Here is a 20,996-nt window from a genome sequence, read left to right on the forward strand (position 1 = left end):
GTCGCATGGCTCAGCTGTGCGCAGAGCTGCCTCCGGTATTTGAACCATCCCGCCTCTCAGGTCTCGCTCCGCCCCGCGAAGCGATTGGCGGCTCCTCCGCAAATCTACCAATGACTATCCGTTGTTTTAGTGACGTCATATGGGGCCACATCTTCATCCCAAACCTGCTACTCTGAGAGTTTCCCCAGGGAAGCAACGGATCAGTTGGGCACAGCAACACCCTGATTGCAGGTACCACAGGGGGACATGAGAAGCTGGGACCCCAAAAAATCCCTGGGGCTCCTGCCTTAACCCCCAGCCTCATACCTGTGCTTGCTTTGTTGGATCCCCCTTCGCTGCCTGCAAAAGAGAAATGGCCGTTAGCCCCAGCCCAGGAGCTGGTACAGGAAGGGCAGCAGCACCACAAGTGGAAAATGGCACTGCTGTGCTGGGAACCCCAAGAGAAACCAGAGCCCCAAGACTGCCCAAGTGATGGGCAGACGCTGGGGACAATGCTGCCACATCAACTCACCTGGCGCCACGTTGTAGCCCTTCCCCTTCTTCCCTGCAGACAGAACAAAGCATCAGCACCAGCCATATGTCACGGCCAGGCTGGGGGACCTCCCAAAGGTGACCCAGCTCCTCATACAGCCCGTACAGCCACTGCCTTCCTCCTGCACCCCTCTGCCTCACCCGCCCAGGCACGTTACCCTGCTTGCACTTACAGACAGCAAATCCAGCCAGGGCAGCGATGACAGCTATGACAGCGACAGCCACCCCCACCACGATGGGGATCAGGTTGGACTGTGACTCTGGGGGAAATTAGGGCCATCAGCAAGAGAAGGGGGAGCCCCTAAACATCCCATTCCCATGCATCCCATGCTGCTGGGCTCACCCCATGAGAAGAGGCCGGGCTGGGGCAGGCTGGCGTGCTCCACTCGGCACTGGTACTTGTTCCTGTCCCCTGGCAGGACAACGATGGTGGCCCAGGCATGGTAGGTGCCATCACTGTTGGGCACGATGCTCCCCCTCTGGGTCTCCTGCTCCTGGACCATGCCATCCTTCAGCCAGCTGATGGAGATGGGTCGCGGGTAGAAGCCGTGAGCACGGCAGGACAAGGTCAGGATCTTGTTGGCCTCCATCCCTGAAACTCGGACCTCAGGGCGCTCTTGGGATGGGGTGGATAAAAGGGCCAGGCTGAGCTCCCTGCACTGGCCCTGCTCCTGCGTCCAGCCTGGTGCTGCATCCCCCCTCACTCTCACCTCTCCTCTCCAGCACGTCCTTCCCATAGCTCATATATTTCCTCAGCCACTCAATGCAGGTGTTCTCCAGGTAGTACTTCATCTGCTCTGCAATAGTTCCTTCCTGCTCCCACTTCCTCTTGGTGATTAGTGCTGCAGCGTCCGCGCTGCAGTGAACGTCAGCGCATCTTTGTCCAAGGCAATGAAGTCTCTTCCTTCATAGCCATACTGATTAAACCCCCTAATACTACCATCCTCGAGGAGGTCACAGCCAAACATGTGCTGCACTGTGTGAGACCCTGAAAGACAATGAGGTACAGGGGGTGAGGGGCAGCCACAGTCCTGGCCCTTTAATGAGGTGCAGACCCTACTGGCAGTGCATGCGTGTGCCACACACTGCCCTGTCTCAGACTGATGCATCCCTGCAAGACTGGGCTGGGGCCCATCACCAGAGTACTTTGGGGCAGCGAGGACCTTGTACAGCGTTGTCAATGCTGTGAGGTTACCAGGAGCTGAGTTGGGGTGGGAGAAATCCCTCAGGGTTTGGGGTGGAGGCTTGAAGCACCATGGGGAAAGCAAGGGGCTGGGACAATGGGGGCAGGAGTCCCTCTTGCTCTGTGGGTCCTGACTGCTGTGGGGATGTGGAAGGGTGGGATGGCGTGACCTGGAGCTTCCGACCTCTGGGACAGGAGGTTTCTTAGCAGCTTGGGGGTGGCAAGAGGCTGGGTTGGGTCTGGAAGCACCCCTCTGGGTCTGGGACAAGGCACCAGGAGCATCGTGGTGCAGGGACAGGGTGTCTGGGAGCCCCATGACAGCAACACCACACAGGGACCGAACAGCACGGCCAGGGCTGGGACAGTAGCGTGGGGCCAGGGCCAGGCCTCAGTGGGGCTGCGGACCCCCCCACCCCTCCCACAGCACAGCCTGCAGAGCTTTAGCCCAATCCACTCTCACCACTGCTCTGGTTGTAGCGCTCCTGCAGCGTGTCCAGGTTCACGCGGAAAAACTTCTCATTGCTCTGTGAGATCTCAGTCTCCCTGTCCCAGTACTGCTGATCCGTATTGGCCGCAATCCAGTCCACCCGGGGCTCCTTCCTCCGGGTCTCGCTGTCGTAGTACACAAAGACCTCCCCATCCACGGACCCCATGGCCACAAACTGTGGCACCCCCGGGCTCGGGTCCGACACCGCGGTGTAGAAATAGCGCAGGGAGTGGGGCTCTGCGGGAACAGGGGCAGCTGAGGGGCAGCTCCGAGGGGAGGCCGAGCCCGGAGGGGGCTGAGAGGGGAACGGGAGGCCCGGGGGGTCCCGGTGCCAGGAGGGCCCGGCCCCACTCCCACTCACCGTTCGCTGCTCCGCCCAGGACCCCCAGCAGCAGTAGCAGCAGCAGCAGCAGCAGGAGGAGGAGCAGCCCCGAGCCCGGGCACTGGCCCAGGGCCCCCGCCTGTCCCGGTCGCATGGCTTAACTGTGCCCCGAGCTGCCTCCAGAATTTGAAACATCCCGCCTTTCAGGTTTCGCTCCGCCCCGCGAAGCCATTGGCGGCTCCTCTGCAAATCTACCAATGACCATCCGTTGTTTTCGTGACGTCACCCTGCAGATGGCGGCCCCCCAAGTGACAAGAGCGAAAGTGAAAGCGCTGCGGACAGCGAGGGGGGGAAGGGGCTGTGGACAGAGAATCCGCAGCCACACTCGGTCTCTTCGCCCCCTCAAGTCCCCTTGGCCTGCTCCAACACGGCACCTGCTGCAGCCCAGGACCCTGCTTGCTGTGCAGCCCAGGCAGGCTGTAAGGGCGTGTGGAAGGAGAGTGGCTGGGGGATGTGCAGGGCAGGGGAGCAGAAGGAACAAAGATCTACAGAGGCAGAAAAGGAAGGAAAGGGGCCTGCTGTGTGTGAAATAGGACCCATCAGTGCTTGTCTGGCTGAGCACTGTGCCCAATCACCACTCTATCCTGTCTTCCTGTAACTTCTCATTAAACATTTTCTTCAATTTAGGGACTGGGGTGAGGGTGAGTGAGGCCAGTGCAGGGCTCAGTGCCAGCAGCTGGAGCAGGGTGGTGAGTCACAGCCCATGATCCTGGTGCTGGCTGCTGGGGTCAAGAGTCTGTGTGTGTCTGTGCGCGTGTGTGCATCTGTCCCTGCTGGACACAGGATTTCTTCCTGTGGCACAGGAAGGATGGACCATGCCAGCCTTCAGCCAGCTGATGGAGATGGGTCGCGGGTAGAAGCCGTGAGCACGGCAGGACAAGGTCAGGATCTCCTTGGCCTCCATCCCTGACACTCGGACCTCAGGGCACTCTTGGGAGGGGGTGGCAGCAAGGGCCAGGCTGAGCTCCCTGCACTAACCCCGCTCCTGCATAAAGCCTGGTGCTGCATCCCCCCTCAGCCTCACCTCTCCTCTCCAGCACGTCCTTCCCATAGCTCATGTATTTCCTCAGCCACTCAATGCAGGTGTTCTCCAGGTAGTACTTCGTCTGATCAGCATAAGCTTGCTAAGCTGGCAGCGTCTCCAGGTTCACGTGGAAAAACTTCTCATTGCTCTGTGAGATCTCAATCTCCCTGTCCCAGTACTGCTGATCTGTATTGGCCGCAATCCAGTCCACCCGGGGCTCCTTCCTCCTGGTCTCGCTGTCGTAGTACACAAAGACCTCCCCATCCACGGACCCCATGGCCACAAACTGTGGCACCCCCGGGCTCGGGTCCGACACCGCGGTGTAGAAATAGCGCAGGGAGTGGGGCTCTGCGGGAACAGGGGCAGCTGAGGGGCAGCTCCGAGGGGAGGCCGAGCCCGGAGGGGGCTGAGAGGGGAACGGGAGGCCCGGGGGGTCCCGGTGCCAGGAGGGCCCGGCCCCACTCCCACTCACCGTTCGCTGCTCCGCCCAGGACCCCCAGCAGCAGTAGCAGCAGCAGCAGCAGCAGGAGGAGGAGCAGCCCCGAGCCCGGGCACTGGCCCAGGGCCCCCGCCTGTCCCGGTCGCATGGCTTAACTGTGCCCCGAGCTGCCTCCAGAATTTGAAACATCCCGCCTTTCAGGTTTCGCTCCGCCCCGCGAAGCCATTGGCGGCTCCTCTGCAAATCTACCAATGACCATCCGTTGTTTTCGTGACGTCACCCTGCAGATGGCGGCCCCCCAAGTGACAAGAGCGAAAGTGAAAGCGCTGCGGACAGCGAGGGGGGGAAGGGGCTGGGGACAGGGAATCCGCAGCCACACTCGGTCTCTTCGCCCCCCCAAGTCCCCTTGGCCTGCTCCAACACGGCTCCTGCTGCAGCCCAGGACCCTGCTTGCTGTGCAGCCCAGGCAGGCTGTAAGGGCTTGTGGAAGGAGAGTGGCTGGGGGATGTGCAGGGCAGGGGAGCAGAAGGAACAGAGATCTACAGAGGCAGAAAAGGAAGGAAAGGGGCCAGCTGTGTGTGAAATAGGACCCATCAGACCTTGTCTGGCTGAGCGCTGTGCCCAATCACCAGTCTATCCTGTCTTCTTGTAACTTCTCATTAAACATTTTCTTCAGTTTAGGGACTGGGGTGAGGGTGAGTGAGGCCAGTGCAGGGCTCAGTGCCAGCAGCTGGAGCGGGGTGGTGAGTCACAGCCCATGGGCCTGGTGCTGGCTGCTGGGGTCAAGAGTCTCTGTGCGTCTGTGCGCGTGTGTGTCTGTCCATGTGTCTGTCCGTGGGACCTGTGCTCAGCTTGGCTGCTGGCTGACCCTCAGAAAGTGGCAGCTGCTAACCTCAGCCTGAGCAGAAGTGCCAGGTCCCTGGGCACCTGGCTGGGCTCCAACATCTGGGCAGGATGGCACTGGGTGTTCCTGCCTGTCCTGCTCTGTACTGGTTCCAGTGACCAGGCAGGAGGGTTCTGGGCTGCAGCAGCTGGAGGAGATAGCCTGGCTCCTGCCATCCCTTAACTCACCACAATCCAGCCCAGCCCAGCCCGTGGTGTCCAGCAAGCAACTGATGTGGGTTGGAGCAGGTAGAATAGCGTGTAAAGTAAAGAACAGTAAAATTCGAGCATCTTTGGCAATTTTTATTGCTGACCTTCCATGTAAGATTTCATGACTTCAAACCATTAAAAGCACAATTTGATGGTAATTGTTGATTCGTTGTCACAGGACAATGAGGTTTCCAGGTCAGCGTCAAGACAAGATCCTATGCTGTGACATTACAAAAGCAGCCCCACTGGGGTGTGATTGCTGTGGAGCTGTGCCTGGAGCTGGGCCTGCTCAGCCTGGAGCAGAGGAGGCTCATGGGAGTCCAGAGGAGCTGTGGAGTATCCAACATTGCAGATAGTGAGAAGTGCACTGGACTTGTCTAGGGCAACAGGCTTTCAGTGGTGATGAAGAGTGGTTTCGGGCAAGGGGACCTCAAGAGGTCCCACCCAACCCCAGCCCCTCTGCGATTCTTGTGACAAGTCCTGACAAACAATAAATTCACCCAGACAGAAGAGGCCCCTCCTGTACTGATGTGTAGACCCACTGTGCTGAGCTCTTTCTGCATGCAGCTCCCAGCCTCCATCGATGCCTCCCAAACTTCCCCATGCAGCTTCTCTGGGCAACCCTGACCCACCAGACCAGGATAGGAGCACCTTGCACACCCACTCCCACCCGCCACTCCAGGTCAGACACCAGGCACACTTTGTGGCAAATCAGCAAATCATTGGCAGTTTATTTTCTTTGAAGGCGTGCAGATTCAATTATGCTGTGGCAATGCCCTTCAGTAGCAGATAAGAGATGTGAGAGGTTGGGGGGAACAGGGACATCTAGCTGCAGCACAATGTACACATGGGGCTTTTTGGTCCTCACGGGCTGAAGCAGAGCGGTTAGACACTGAGGTTGCTCCCTGCAGGGACAAAAAGAGGCAGCGTCATATGGGGCCAATGTCCGTGTCCCAAACCTACTGCTCCAGGAGTCTTCCCAGGAATCCAAGCAGTGGTTGGGCAAAGCAGCACCCTGCATACGGGTGGGAACCACAAAGGGACATGACAAGCCGGGACCCCAAAACCTCCCTGGGTCTCCTGACTGAACCCCCAGCCTCATTCTGTACCTGTGGTTGAGCAGCTGGATCCCCCTTCGCTGCCTACAACAGAGAAGCAGCCGTGAGCCCCAGCCTAGTAGCTGGCACAGGAAGGGCAGCAGCACCAGAAGTGGAACACAGCACTGCTGTGCTGGGAGCCCCAAGAGAAACCAAGAGCCCTAGAACTGCCCCAGTGATGGGCAGATGCTGGGGACATCGCTGCCTCCGTCACTCACCTGGTGCCACGTTGTAGCCCTTCCCCTTCTTCGCTGCAGACAGAACAAAGCATCAGCACCAGCCACATGTCACAGCCAGGATGGGGGCCTCCCAAAGGTGTCCCAGCTCCTCATACAGCCCCTCCAGACCCTGCCTTCCTCCCGCACCCCTCTGCCTCACCCGCCCAGGCACATTACCCTGCTTTCACTTCCGGACAGCAAATCCAGCCAGGGTAGCGATGACAGCCATGACAATGACAGCCACCCCCACCACGATGGGGTTCAGGTTGGACTGTGGCTCTGGGGAAAATTAGGGCCATCAGCAGGGGAAGGGGGAGCCCCTAAACAACCCAGTCCCACGCATCCCATTCTGCTGGGCTCACCCGGTGAGGAGACGTCATAAGTGCAGTTGGAGAAGGTCAGGAAGTTGTTGGCCTCCATCCTGGACACTTGGACCTCAGGGTGGTCTGGGGAGGGGGTGGCAGCAAGGGCCAGGCTGAGCTCCCTGCACTGGCCCTGCTCCGGCTTACAGCCCGGTGCTGCATACCCCCTCCCATGCGTGTCGTTCCCATAGGTATTTAAATTACCCAGTATCTTAGTGCAGATGCTGGCCATGCGGCACTTCATCTGCTCAGCATCAGACCCATGCGCCTTGCAGTTGCTCTTGGTGATTTGATCTTCAGCATCTGCCTCAGTGTACGTCTGCTTGTCCTTGTCTGAAGTGAGGCTGTCCTTCCCATCAGAGCTGTACAGCTCAAGCACCTCTTCAAGAACGGCAGCACCAATGTCACAGCCACACACGTACTGCACTGTGTGAGACCCTGAAACACAACGAGGGACGGGGGGGAGGGGCAGCCACAGTCCTGGCCCTTTAATGAGGTGCAGACCCCACTGGCAGTGCATGCATGTGCCACACACTGCCCTGTCTCAGACTGATGCATCCCTGAAAGACTGGGCTGGGGCCCAGCATCACAGGACTTTGGGGCAGCAAGGGCCTTGTACGGGGTTGTCAGTGCTGTGAGGTGACCAGGAGTTGAGATGGGGTGGGGGGAATTCCTCAGGGTTTGGGGTGGGGGCCTGAAGCACCATGGGAAAATCAAGGGGCTGGGACAGTGGGGGCAGGAGCCCCTCTAGGGGTGGGGCTGACTGCTGTGGGGATGGTGAAGGGGTGGGGTTGGGTGGCCTGGAGCTCCCCAGCTCCGGGACAGGGGGTTCTGAGTAGCATGAAGGTGGCAAGGGGCTGGGTTGGGTCTGGAAGCACCCCTGTGGGTGTGGGACAAGGCACCAGAAGCATCCTGGGGCTGGGACGGGGCACCTGGGAGCCCTGTGACAGCAACACCACACAGGGACCAAACAGCATGGCCAGGGCTGGGGCAGTAGCATGGGGGAAGGGCCAGGCCTCAGTGGGGCTGGGGACCCCCCCACCCCTCCCACAGCACCCGCTCCCACAGCCCCCAGAGCTGTGGCCCAGCCTGCTCTCACCACTGCTCTGGTTGTATTGCTCCCGCAGCGTCTCCAGGCCAATGCTGATATTCTTTTTCCTCCATGAGATCTCAGTCTGCCTGTCCGAGTGCTGCTGATCCGTATTGGCCGGAACGGAGTTCGCCCGGCACTTCTTCCTCTGGGTCTTGCTGTCGTAGTACTTGAAGAGCTTGCAGTTCACGTACCCGCTAATGTTGATCTGCCCTAGCTTCTGCCTCGGCTCCGACTCCAACATGTGGAAACAGAGCAGGGACCAGGGCTCTGCGTCATCTGAGGCGGCACAGGGGCAGACCAAAGAAGAGCCCGAGCACCGGAAGACGCTCGGGATGGGAACGGTGCTCTGGGAGAGCACATCCCAGTTGGTGAGGCCGGCCCAGCGCTGCTCCCACTTTCGCTCCCCCACATACTGACACTTACAGTCCCACTCTGGTTTCTGCTTGCACTCACACTCCCACTCCCACTCACCGCTCGCTGCTCCACCCAGGGCCCCCGTCCGTCTCGGTGCCATGGCTCTGCTGGGCTCCGAGCTTCCGGCGGAGCTCGAAGGCATCCCACGGCTCCGCCCCTGCCCCACGACGCGATTGGCGGCTCCCCCGCGCGTCTACCAATGAGTAACCGTGATTCTCGTGATGTCACCAGGCGCCGGTAGATCGCAGGTTGCCAGAAGCGAAAGTGAAAGCAATGCGGGCGGTGCGGGGACCGGGCTTCCGGCTTAACTAACGGGTTAACCAGATTCCCCGGTGTACTGCTGAGCTCTTTACTGTGTAAGGGAGCGCCATACACCGGATTTCCCTGAGACTCTTCCTTTCTCACTTCTACTCTTGCTTCAGCCATCTCTGGCTGTGCCCCTCGTGGACCTACGGGAGCATGGATCAGGGCTCCACACTCACTTCACACAATATCTTGCCTGACGCCCAAGGCAATGCTTCCTATTTCTTACCTTGGTCTGTGCATAGTTACTGGGTCAGTTCTCGAAGCCAGAGTGCCTGCCTTGCTTTCTTCCCTAACTCTTCATCCATCCTGTCTTCTTAACCAGCCTCCGTTCTTCGTCAGCTCTCTGCAGAACCACCGTCACCAAGGCACAGGCTGAAAGCAGCGGGGCATGCCTTCCAGCTGCACTGGTAATGGGGCTACCCAGAAGGCGACTGGATCCCGGATGAGCCCAAATTTGTGAGAAACAATCTGCAGCCAATAACACAGGCTCAGATCTCTTTGAAGCAGCATTTTTGTGATTGCAATGGTGGGTGTCCTGCAAGTATATCATAACCTTATATTCCCTATTAGCTGACACTTGATTCCTCCCCCACTTTCTCATTGGCTGAGTGCTACAGGTTCACAAACTACTTGACACTTATTACTATACCAGGTAGGTACAGTTTTATTTGACCGACCATTACCATGGCAACCATACCCCCCACTGTTAAGCCTGCACAAGCACTTTTGAATAAGCAAGGTTAGTGGAAGTTTCTACTGCAAAGACACTACTTTAATTCTCACAGCGACCAGCGATAGGACCTGAGGAGATGGCTTGAAGCTGCATCCGGGATGGTTCAGGCTTGATATCAAGAAAAGGTTCTTCACTGACAGGGTGGTCAGGCACTGGAACAAGCTCCACAGGGGATATATCACAGCATCGTGCCTACCGGAGTTCAAGCAGTTGGATAACACTCTCATTAGCAGGGTCTGATTTTTTGGGTGTTCCTTTGAGGACCCAGGAGTTGGACCCAGTGATCCTTGTGGCTCCCATCCAAGCCCAGCCCCTCTGTGATTCTCTTTCTCATGACAAGTCCCGGTAAACAAATTCACCCAGACAGAAGAGGCCCCTGCTGTACTGATGCGTAGGCTCAGTGTGCTGAGCTTTCTGCATGCAGCTCCCAGCCTCCATCGATGCCTCCCAAACTTCCCCATGCAGCTTTTCTGGGCAACCCTGACCCACCAGACCAGGATAGCAGCACCTTGCACACCCGCTCCCACCCACCACTCCAGATCAGACACCAGGCACTCTTTGTGGCACATCAGCAAATCATTGGGCAGTTTATTTTGTTTGAAGGCCATGCAGATGCAATTATGCTGTGGCATTGCTCTTGTGGTACCTGATTGGAGATGCGAGAGGTTGAGGGAATGAGGCTGCATCCAGCTGCAGCACAGAGTGCCCATGGGCCTTCTGGTCCCTCATGGGCTGAACCAGAGTGGTTAGACACTGGGGTTGCTCCCTGCAGGGACAAAAAGAGGCAGCGTGATATGGGGCCATGTCCCAGTCCCAAACCTACTGCTCCAGGAGTCTTCCTAGGAATCCAAGCAGTGGTTGGGCATAGCAGCACCCTGCATACAGGTGGGAACCACAAAGGGACATGACAAGCTGGGACCCCAAAACCTCCCTGGGTCTCCTGCCTTAACCCCCAGCCTCATTCTGTACCTGTGCTCGAGCAGCTGGATCCCCCGTCACTGTCTGCAAGAGAGGAGTGGTTGTGAGCCCCAGCCCAGGAGCAGGCACAGGAAGGGCAGCAGCACCAGAAGTGAAACACGGCACTGCTGTGCTGGGAGCCCCAAGAAAAACCAGAGCCCCAGGACTGCCCCAGTGATGGGCAGATGCTGGGGACAATGTTGCCACTGTCACTTACCTGGTGCCACATTGTAGCCCTTCTCCTTCTTCCCTGCAGACAGAACAAAGCATCAGCACCAGCCACATGTCACGGCTAGGCTGGGGGCCTCCAAAAGTTGTCCCAGCTCCTCATAGAGCACCTACAGCCCCTGCCTTCCTCTCACATCCCTCTGCCTCACCCGCCCAGGCAAGTTACCCTGCTTGCTCTTCCAGACAGCAAATCCAGCCAGGGCAGCAATGACAGCCACGACAGCAACAGCCACCCCCGCCACGATGGGGATCAGGTTGGACTGTGGCTCTGGGGGAAATTAGGGCCATCAGCAGGGGAAGGGGGAGCCCCTGAACATCCCAGTCCCATGCATCCCCTGCTGCTGGGCTCACCCCACGAGAAGAGGCCAGGCTGGGGCAGGCTGGCATGCTCCACACGGCACTGGTACTTGTCCCTGTCTTCCGGCAGGACATCGATGGTGGCCCAGGCATGGTAGGTGCCGTCACTGTTAGGCACGGTGCTGCCCCTCTTGGTCTCCTGCTCCTGGACCATGCCATCCTTCAGCCAGCTGATGGAGATGGGTCGCGGGTAGAAGCCGTGAGCACGGCAGGACAAGGTCAGGATCTTGTTGGCCTCCATCCCGGACACTCGGACCTCGGGGCGCTCTGGGGAGGGGGTGGCAGCAAGGGCCAGCCTGAGCTCCCTGCGCTGGCCCTGCTCCTGCTTACAGCCTGGTGCTGCATCCCCCCAAACCCTCACCTCTCTTCTCTAGCACAGCCTTCCCATAGCTCACGTGTTTCCTCAGCCACTCAATGCAGGTGTTCTCCAGGTAGTACTTCATCTGCTCTGCAACAGTCCCATCCTCCTCCCACTTCCTCTTGGTGATTTGTGCTGCAGCGTCCGCTGCAGTGAATGTCCGAGTGTCTTTGTCCAAGGCAATGAAGTCTCTTCCTTCGTAGCCATACTGTAAAAACCCGCTAATTCTACCATCCTCGAGGAGGTCACAGCCATACGTTGTCTGCCATGTGTGAGACCCTGAAACACAATGAGAGACAGGGGGTGAGGAGCAGCCACAGTCCTGGCCTTTAACGAGGAGCAGACCCCACTGGCAGCGCATGCAGGTGCCACACACTGCCCTGTCCCAGAGTGCCACATCCCTGCAAGACTGGGCTTGGGCCCAGCACCACAGTACTTTGGGGCAGCAAGGGCCTTGTACGGGGTTGTCAATACTGTGAGGTGACCAGGAGCTGAGATGGGGCGGGGGGAATCCCTCAGGTTTTGTGCTGGGGTCCTGAAGCACCATGGGAAAAGCAAGGGGATGGGACAATGGGGGCAGGAGTCCCTCTGGCTCTGGGGGTCCTGACTGCTGTGGGGACGGTGAAGGGCTGTGAGGGGGTGGCCTGGAGCCCCCCAGCTCCGGGACAGGGGGTTCTGAGCAGCGTATGGGTGGCAAGGTGCTGGGTTGTGTCTGTAAACTCCTCTCTGGGTGTTCGACAAGGCACCAGGAGCATCGTGGGGCTGGCACAGGGTGTCTGGGAGCCCCATGACAGCAACACCACACAGGGACCGAACAGCACGGCCAGGGCTGGGGCAGTAGCGTGGGGGAAGGGCCAGGCCTCAGTGGGGCTGGGGACCCCCCCACCCCTCCCACATCACCCACTCCCACAGCCTGCAGAGCTGTGGCCCAGCCCGCTCTCACCACTGCTCTGGTTGTAGCGCTCCCGCAGCGTGTCCAGGTGCCTGCGGGAAACCTGCTCATTCCTCCGTGAGATCTCAGTCTCCCTGTCCCAGTACTGCTGATCTGTATTGGCCGCAATCCAGTCCACCCGGGGCTCCTTCTTCCGGGTCTCACTGTCATAGCGCACGAAGATCTCCCCGTCCACAGACCCCACGGTCACGAACTGTGGCACCCCCGGGCTCGGGTCTGACACCGCGGTGGAGAAATAGCGCAGGGAGTGGGGCTCTGCAGGAACAGGGGCGGCTGAGAGGCAGTCCCGAGGGGAGGCCGAGCCCGCAGGGCTCCGAGAGGGGAAGGGGACGGGAGGGGAGGCCCGGGGGGTCCCGGTGCCGGGAGGGCCCGGCCCCACTCACCGCTCGCTGCTCCGCCCAGGACCCCCAGCAGCAGCCCCAGGACGAGGCCCAGGGCCCCCGCCCGTCCCGGTCCCATGGCTCCGCTGTGTCCCGAGCTGCCTCCGGAGCTCGAAGCCATCCCGCGTCTCCAGCTTCGCCCCTCGACGCGATTGGTGGCTCTCCGCACATCTACCAATGACTAACTGGATTTCTTGTGACGTCACCGGGCGCCGGGTAGATCGCGCTCCCTCAGGGTGCCAGAAGCGAAAGCGAAAGCGCTGAGAGCGGCGCGGGGGGGGAGGGGAGCTGGGGACAGGGAAATCCCGGACACACCAGGTCTCTTCGCCCACCCCCCAAACCCCCACGTTTCTCGGCCCTGTCGTGGGCTGCAGTGGTGCTCGGGGACAGCAGGGGCACCCACTCAGTAAAGGGGCACCCAGGACATGTCCCCATCAGGGCTATCCCCAGGAGTGGGGCAGCTAGTATAGGGCAGGACCCCACTGGGGGCCATCTCCATCTCCACCTCCTGTCCTCCACCCACAGACCAGACGGGACAGGGCCACTCAGAGCCAATTGTCCGTGGCCATGCCCATGAGGCTTTTGAATACGCCCAAGGACGCAGACCCCACCAACCTGTGCCAGCAAGAGGTTGCCCACACCATGAGAATTTCCTGGTGCTCTGATGGAGCCCCCTGTGCTCCAGCACCCTCGTCGCCTTCATGACCCTCGCTGAACTCTCTCCAGGTCTCTCTTGTGCTGGGGAGCCCAGCACTGGGCCCAGTGCCCCAGGGGTGGCCTCACTAGCACTGGGCAGAATCGAAGGATCACCTCCCTTGGCCTGCTCCAACACGGCTCCTGCTGCAGTAGTCCAAGATACTGCTTGCTGTGCAGCCCAGGCAGGCTGTAAGGGCGTGTGGAAGGAGTGTGTCTGCTCCCTAGGGGAATCTGGCCAAGGACCTCCTTCACTGGGATGAGGAATAATAAGAAAAAGAGTAAGCCATAAGTTAGACCTGAAGGGGACATAAGCCTGACTGGGCAGAGGGGTGAGAACCAAAGCTGGTCACTCACACTGACTGGTGGGGGCATGGGAGAGCGAGAGTGTTTCTTCCAGCAAGGTTGCTTGGAGACCTCATGCATTGGAAACCAGTGGAAAAGGGGAAAAGCAAGCAGAAAACAACCTCTAGCTGGACACAGACCTGACAGAACCAACATGGGCATGGTGACAAGAAAGGAACGTCCCCATCATACTCCGTGTTGGCAAGCAAGCGAGCAGAGGCGCTGCTTCCAGGAAGATCAGCCTGGACTTTGCAACTGATAAGATGTGAACCAGGAGCACCTTGGACTGGGAGTGGTGTGGGACTGGGGGGGGATGTGCAGGGCAGGGGAGCAGAAGGAACAAAGATCTACAGAGGCAGAAAAGGAAGGCAAGGGGCCAGCTGTGTGTGAAATAGGACCCATCAGTGCTTGTCTGGCTGAGCGCTGTGCCCAATCACCAGTCTATCCTGTCTTCCTGTAACTTCTCATTAAACATTTTCTTCAGTTTAGGGACTGGGGTGAGGGTGAGTGAGGCCAGTGCAGGGCTCAGTGCCAGCAGCTGGTGTAGGGTGGTGAGTCACAGCCCATGGGCCTGGTGCTGTCTGCTGGGGTCAAGAGTCTGTGTGTGTCTGTGCGCGTGTGTGTGTCTGTCCATGTGTCTGTCTGTGGGACCTGTGCTCAGCTTGGCTGCTGGCTGACCCTCAGAAAGTGGCAGCTGCTAACCTCAGCCTGAGCAGAAGTGCCAGTTCCCTGGACACCCGGCTGGGCTCCAAATTCTAGGCAGGATGGCACTGGGTGTTTCTGCCTGTCCTGCTCTGTACTGGTTCCAGTGACCAGGCAGGAGGGTTCTGGGCTGCAGCAGCTGGAGGAGATAGCTAGGCTCCTGCCATCACTTAACTCACCACAATCCAGCCCAGCCCAGCCTCTAGTGTCCAGCAACCAACTGATGTGGGTTGGAACAGGTAGAATAGCGTGTAAAGTAAAGAACAGTAAAATTCGAGCATCTTTGGCAATTTTTATTGCTGAACTTCCATGTAAGATTTCAGGACTTCAAACCATTAAAAGCACAATTTGATGGTAACTGTTGATTCCTTGTCACAGGACGATGAGGATTTCAGGTCAGCGTCAAGACAAGATCCTGTGCTGTGACATTACAAAAGCAGCCCCACTGGGGTGTGATTGTAATATCAGCTGTAATTACAACTGCTTGTTATTCCCACCCGCACTGAATTGCTGGTGCACTGTAATACACCATGGGGCCAGTATTGATGTGATGGGGTATTGATGCCAGTAACAATTTAAGTTTGTATTGTTAACTTTGTCTTGTGGTAAAAGCTGTAAAATCTGTGCTTCAAGGCAAGGGCAAGATGATCCAGGCCTTGAGGAACTTGTGCAATACTGAAATAGACAATATCTCCACCTAGTTCTGAGGATAGGCTCATTGCACACTGGGTAAGGAATCCCAACTTTCTATTCGAGAGCTACATGAGCTTGCTTTGACAGGCTGTGGCTGATAATTTAGAGCATCAGGGAATAAGTACGATGACTTGGGTTGATACCAAAATGTTTCATGGATTGGTTTTACTAAGCAATAGAATTCAGTATCGAGTGGTTTTGTTTGTTTGTTTTTTGACAATGCCAGCAATCTATTGCATTGTCCACTTGAGATGTGGTATTCATAAACTGGTCAATACAGTTGTCAATCAAGTTGTTGATAAATGACACGGGACTGGGAGGATCTGTGGATTCCATCAAGGGTGGAGAGGCCTTGCAGCCCAAATTTGTGAGAAACAATCTGCAGCCAATAACACAGGCTCAGGCGAGGATCTCACTGAAGCAGCATTTTTGTGATTGCCATGGTGGGCATCCTGCAAGTATATCATAACCTTATATTCCCTATTAGCTGACACTTGATTCCTCCCCTGTTTCCTCATTGGCTGAGTGCTACAGGTTCACAAACTACTCGACACTTATTACTATACCAGGTATGTACAATTTTATTTGACCAACCATTACCATGGCAACCATACCCTCCACTGTTAAGCCTGAACAATCACTTTTGAATAAGCAAGGTTAGTGGAAGTTTCTACTGCAAAGACACTACTTTAATTCTCACAGTGACCAGCCATAGGACCTGAGGAGATGACTTGAAGCTGCAACTGGGAAGGTTCAGGCTTAATATCAGGAAAAGGTTCTTCACTGACAGGGTGGTCAGGCACTGGAACAAGCTCCACAGGGGATATATCACAGCATCGTGCCTATGAGAGTTCAAGCAGTTGGATAACACTCTCATATACGGGGTCTGATTTTTTGGGTGTTCCTTTGAGGACCCAGGATTTGGACACAGTGATCCTTGTGGCTCCCATCCAACCCCAGCCCCTCTGTGATTCTCTTTCTCATGACAAGTCCTGGCAAATAATGAATTCACCCAGACTGAACAGGCTGGTTACATGTACTAACACGTAAGCTCACTGTGCTGAGCTCTTTCTGCATGCAGCTCCCAGCCTCCATTGATGCCTCCCCAACTTTTCCATGCAGCTTCTTTGGGCAACCCTGACCCACCAGGCCAGGATAGGAGCACCTTGCCCACCCTCTCCTACCCGCCACTCCAGGTGAGACACCAGGCACGCTTTGTGGCAAATCAGCAAATCATTGGGCTGTTTCATTTGTTTGAAGGTGCGCATAGCCAATTGTGCTCTGGCTTTGCTCTTGAGGTAGCTGATTGGAGATGCGAGAGGTTGAGGGAACGGGTCCATATCCAGCTGCAGCACAGAGTGCACAGGGGGCCTTCTGGTCCCTCACGGGCTGAAGTAGAGTGGTTAGACACTGGGGTTGCTCCCTGCAGGGACAAAAAGAGACAGCGTGATATGGTGACAGATCTTCATCATAAACCTTCTACTCTGAGAGTTTCCCAAGGGAAGCCACGGAGCAGTTGGGCACAGCAACAACCTGTGTGTGGCTGGCACAAGCGGACATGACAAGCCGGGACCCCAAAACCTCCCTGGGGCTTCTGCCTGAACCCCCAGCCTAATTCTGTACCTGTGGTCGAGTTGTTGTTTCCCCGTCACTACCTGCAAGAGAGGAGTGGTTGTGAGCACCTTTGCTAGCTCCTGGATTGGAAGGGTAGCAACACCACGAGTGGAACATGGCACTGCTGTGTTGGGAACCCCAAGAAAAACCAGAGCCCCAAGACTGCCCCAGTGATGGGCAGACGCTGGGGACATTGCTACCTCTGTCACTCACCTGGTGCCACATTGTAGCCCTTCTCCTTCTTCCCTGCAGACAGAACAAAGCATCAGCACCAGCCACATGTCACGGCCAGGCTGGGGGACCTCCCAAAGGTGTCCCAGCTCCTCATACAGCCCCCCCAGCCCCAGCCTTCCTCCCGCACCCCTCTGCCTCACCTGCCCAGGCACGTTACCCTGCTTGCTCTTCCAGACAGCAAATCCAGCCAGGGCAGCGATGACAGCCACAACAGCAACAGCCACCCCAGCCACAATGGGGATCAGGTTGGACTGTGGCTCTGGGGGAAAATTAGGGCCATCAGCACGAGAAGGGGGAGCCCCTGAACATCCCAGTCCCATGAAATCCCTGCTGCTGGGCTCACCCCATGAGAAGAGGCCGGGCTGGGGCAGGCTGGCGTGCTCCACTCGGCACTGGTACTTGTTCCTGTCCCCCGGTAGGACAACGATGGTGGCCCAGGCATGGTAGGTGCCATCACTGTTGGGCACGATGCTCCCCCTCTGGGTCTCCTGCTCCTGGACCACGCCATCCTTCAGCCAGCTGATGGAGATGGGTCGCGGGTAGAAGCCGTGAGCACGGCAGGACAAGGTCAGGATCTTGTTGGCCTCCATCCCTGACACTCGGACCTCAGGGCGCTCTTGGGAGGGGGTGGATAAAAGGGCCACGCTGAGCTCCCTGCACTGGCCCTGCTCCTGCTTACAGCCTGGTGCTGCATCCCCCCTCACTCTCACCTCTCCTCTCCAGCACATCCTTCCCATAGCTCATATATTTCCTCAGCCACTCAATGCAGGTGTTCTCCAGGTAGTACTTCATCTGCTCTGCAATAGTTCCTTCCTGGTCCCACTTCCTCTTGGTGATTAGTGCTGCAGCGTCCGCTGCAGTGAACGTCAGTGTGTCTTTGTCCAAGGCAATGAAGTCTCTTCCTTCATAGCCATACTGATTAAACCCCCTAATACTACCATCCTCGAGGAGGTCACAGCCAAACATGTGCTGCACTGTGTGAGACCCTGAAAGACAATGAGGTACAGGGGGTGAGGGGCAGCCCCAGTCCTGGCCCTTTAATGAGGTGCAGACCCTACTGGCAGTGCATGCGTGTGCCACACACTGCCCTGTCTCAGACTGATGCATCCCTGCAAGACTGGGCTGGGGCACAGCACCACAGTACTTTGGGGCAGCGAGGACCTTGTACAGCGTTGTCAATGCTGTGAGGTGACCAGGAGCTGAGTTGGGGTGGGAGAAATCCCTCAGGGTTTGGGGTGGAGGCCTGAAGCACCATGGGGAAAGCAAGGGGCTGGGATAATGGGGGCAGGAGTCCCTCTTGCTCTGTGGGTCCTGACTGCTGTGGCGATGTGGAAGGGTGGGATGGCGTGACCTGGAGCTTCCGAGCTCTGGGACAGGAGGTTTCTTAGCAGCATGGGGGTGGCAAGAGGCTGGGTTGGGTCTGGAAGCACCCCTCTGGGTGTGGGACAAGGCACCAGGAGCATCATGGTGCAGGGACAGGGTGTCTGGGAGCCCCATAACAGCAACACCACACAGGGACCGAACAGCACGGCAAGGGCTGGGACAGTAGCGTGGGGCCAGGGCCAGGCCTCAGTGGGGCTGGGGACCCCCCCACCCCTCCCACAGCACAGCCTGCAGAGCTTTAGCCCAATCCGCTCTCACCACTGCTCTGGTTGTAGCGCTCCTGCAGCGTGTCCAGGTTCACGCGGAAAAACTTCTCATTGCTCTGTGAGATCTCAGTCTCCCTGTCCCAGTACTGCTGATCCGTATTGGCCGCAATCCAGTCCACCCGGGGCTCCTTCCTCCGGGTCTCGCTGTCGTAGTACACAAAGACCTCCCCATCCACGGACCCCATGGCCACAAACTGCGGCACCCCTGGGCTCGGGTCCGACACCGCGGTGTAGAAATAGCGCAGGGAGTGGGGCTCTGCGGGAACAGGGGCAGCTGAGAGGGGAGGCCGAGCCCGGAGGGGGCTGAGAGGGGAAGGGGAGGCCCGGGGGGTCCCGGTGCCAGGAGGGCCTGGCCCCACTCACACTCACCGCTCGCTGCTCCGCCCAGGACCCCCAGCAGCAGTAGCAGCAGCAGCCCCGGGCACTGGCCCAGGGCCCCCGCCTGTCCCGGTCGCATGGCTTAACTGTGCCCCGAGCTGCCTCCAGAATTTGAAACACGCTGCCTTTCAGGTTTCGCTCCGCCCCGCGAAGCGATTGGCGGCTCCTCTGCAAATCTACCAATGACTATCCGTTGTTTTCGTGACGTCACCCTGCAGATGGCGGCCCCCCAAGTGACAAGAGCGAAAGTGAAAGCGCTGCGGACAGCGAGGGGGGGAAGGGGCTGTGGACAGAGAATCCGCAGCCACACTCGGTCTCTTCGCCCCCTCAAGTCCCCTTGGCCTGCTCCAACACGGCACCTGCTGCAGCCCAGGACCCTGCTTGCTGTGCAGCCCAGGCAGGCTGTAAGGGCGTGTGGAAGGAGAGTGGCTGGGGGATGTGCAGGGCAGGGGAGCAGAAGGAACAAAGATCTACAGAGGCAGAAAAGGAAGGAAAGGGGCCTGCTGTGTGTGAAATAGGACCCATCAGTGCTTGTCTGGCTGAGCACTGTGCCCAATCACCACTCTATCCTGTCTTCCTGTAACTTCTCATTAAACATTTTCTTCAATTTAGGGACTGGGGTGAGGGTGAGTGAGGCCAGTGCAGGGCTCAGTGCCAGCAGCTGGAGCAGGGTGGTGAGTCACAGCCCATGATCCTGGTGCTGGCTGCTGGGGTCAAGAGTCTGTGTGTGTCTGTGCGCGTGTGTGCATCTGTCCCTGCTGGACACAGGATTTCTTCCTGTGGCACAGGAAGGATGGACCATGCCAGCCTTCAGCCAGCTGATGGAGATGGGTCGCGGGTAGAAGCCGTGAGCACGGCAGGACAAGGTCAGGATCTCCTTGGCCTCCATCCCTGACACTCGGACCTCAGGGCACTCTTGGGAGGGGGTGGCAGCAAGGGCCAGGCTGAGCTCCCTGCACTAACCCCGCTCCTGCATAAAGCCTGGTGCTGCATCCCCCCTCAGCCTCACCTCTCCTCTCCAGCACGTCCTTCCCATAGCTCATGTATTTCCTCAGCCACTCAATGCAGGTGTTCTCCAGGTAGTACTTCGTCTGATCAGCATAAGCTTGCTAAGCTGGCAGCGTCTCCAGGTTCACGTGGAAAAACTTCTCATTGCTCTGTGAGATCTCAATCTCCCTGTCCCAGTACTGCTGATCTGTATTGGCCGCAATCCAGTCCACCCGGGGCTCCTTCCTCCTGGTCTCGCTGTCGTAGTACACAAAGACCTCCCCATCCACGGACCCCACGGTCACGAACTGCGGCATCCCTGGGCTCGGGTCCGACACCGCGGTGTAGAAATAGCGCAGGGAGCGGGGCTCTGCGGGAACAGGGGCAGCTGAGAGGGGCAGCCCCGAGGGGAGGCCGAGCCCGGGGGGGTAGCCAGGGAGGGGAAGGGGAGGAGAGGGGAGGCCCGGGGGGTCCCGGTGCCGGGAGGGCCCGGCCCCACTCACCGCTCGCTGCTCTGCCCAGGACCCCCAGCAGCAGCCCCAGGACGAGGCCCAGGGCCCCCGCCCGTCCCGGTCCCACGGCTCCGCTGGGCCCCGAGCTGCCTCCCGAGCTCGAAGGCATCCCACGGCTCCGCCCCTGCCCCACGACGCGATTGGTGGCTCCCCCGCGCGTCTACCAATGAGTAACCGGTATTCTCGTGACGTCACCGGGCACCGGGTAGATCGCGGTCCCGCAGGTTGCCAGAAGCGAAAGTGAAAGCACTGCGGGCGGTGTGGGGACCGGGCTTCCGGCTTAACTAACGGGTTAACCAGATTCCCCGGTGTACTGCTGAGCTCTTTACGGTGTAAGGGAGCACCATACACCGGATTTCCCTGAGACTCTTCCTTTCTCACTTCTACTCTTGCTTCAGCCATCTCCGGCTGTGCCCCTCGTGGACCTATGGGACCATGGATCAGGGCTCCACACTCACTTCACACAGTATCTTGCCTGACCCCCAAGGCAATGCTTCCTATTTCTTACCTTGGTCTGTGCACAGTTACTGGGTCAGTTCTCGAAGCCAGAGTGCCTGCCTTGCTTTCTGCCCTAACTCTTCATCCATCCTGTCTTC

General features: G+C 58.3%; 3 protein-coding genes across 3 annotated transcripts in view; all 3 read right to left on the reverse strand.

Moving 5' to 3' along the window:
* The window catches only part of LOC309889251 (uncharacterized protein), a 36,904-nt gene extending 16,389 nt beyond the window's left edge, over nt 1-20,515 (reverse strand). Inside the window, exons 1-13 of the mRNA XM_082782012.1 lie at nt 20,392-20,515; nt 18,516-18,779; nt 17,585-17,860; nt 17,218-17,490; nt 17,032-17,133; nt 16,854-16,886; nt 16,650-16,681; nt 16,276-16,449; nt 12,597-12,774; nt 12,205-12,468; nt 11,265-11,540; nt 10,898-11,170; nt 10,713-10,814 (exon numbers count right to left, since the gene is read on the reverse strand). Of these exons, the coding sequence (XP_082638138.1) occupies nt 10,713-10,814; nt 10,898-11,170; nt 11,265-11,540; nt 12,205-12,468; nt 12,597-12,774; nt 16,276-16,449; nt 16,650-16,681; nt 16,854-16,886; nt 17,032-17,133; nt 17,218-17,490; nt 17,585-17,860; nt 18,516-18,779; nt 20,392-20,509 (2,365 nt within the window). The 5' untranslated portion in view covers nt 20,510-20,515. The remainder of the gene's footprint in view (nt 1-10,712; nt 10,815-10,897; nt 11,171-11,264; nt 11,541-12,204; nt 12,469-12,596; nt 12,775-16,275; nt 16,450-16,649; nt 16,682-16,853; nt 16,887-17,031; nt 17,134-17,217; nt 17,491-17,584; nt 17,861-18,515; nt 18,780-20,391) is intronic.
* LOC309889168 (class I histocompatibility antigen, F10 alpha chain-like) lies at nt 759-12,720 on the reverse strand. Its single transcript, XM_082781917.1, is given in 6 exon segments — nt 759-1,147; nt 1,242-1,386; nt 1,389-1,519; nt 2,175-2,438; nt 3,608-3,955; nt 12,597-12,720. Coding segments are annotated over 5 exon segments (948 nt in total). The 5' UTR covers nt 3,642-3,955; nt 12,597-12,720; the 3' UTR covers nt 759-773.
* Nucleotides 6,295-8,464, reverse strand: LOC309889225 (patr class I histocompatibility antigen, alpha chain G-like; the record flags this gene model as incomplete). Its single annotated transcript, XM_082781986.1, has 5 exons — nt 6,295-6,486; nt 6,631-6,732; nt 6,816-6,899; nt 7,020-7,253; nt 7,915-8,464. The coding sequence occupies 4 exons, from the start codon at nt 8,462-8,464 to the stop codon at nt 6,638-6,640; spliced, it is 963 nt and encodes a 320-aa protein (XP_082638112.1). The 3' UTR covers nt 6,295-6,486; nt 6,631-6,637.
* Nucleotides 20,516-20,996: the final 481 nt, after the last annotated feature.

The sequence above is a fragment of the Aythya marila genome, assembly GCF_965140915.1.
Source record: "Aythya marila genome assembly, chromosome: 33".
Taxonomy (NCBI): domain Eukaryota; kingdom Metazoa; phylum Chordata; class Aves; order Anseriformes; family Anatidae; genus Aythya; species Aythya marila.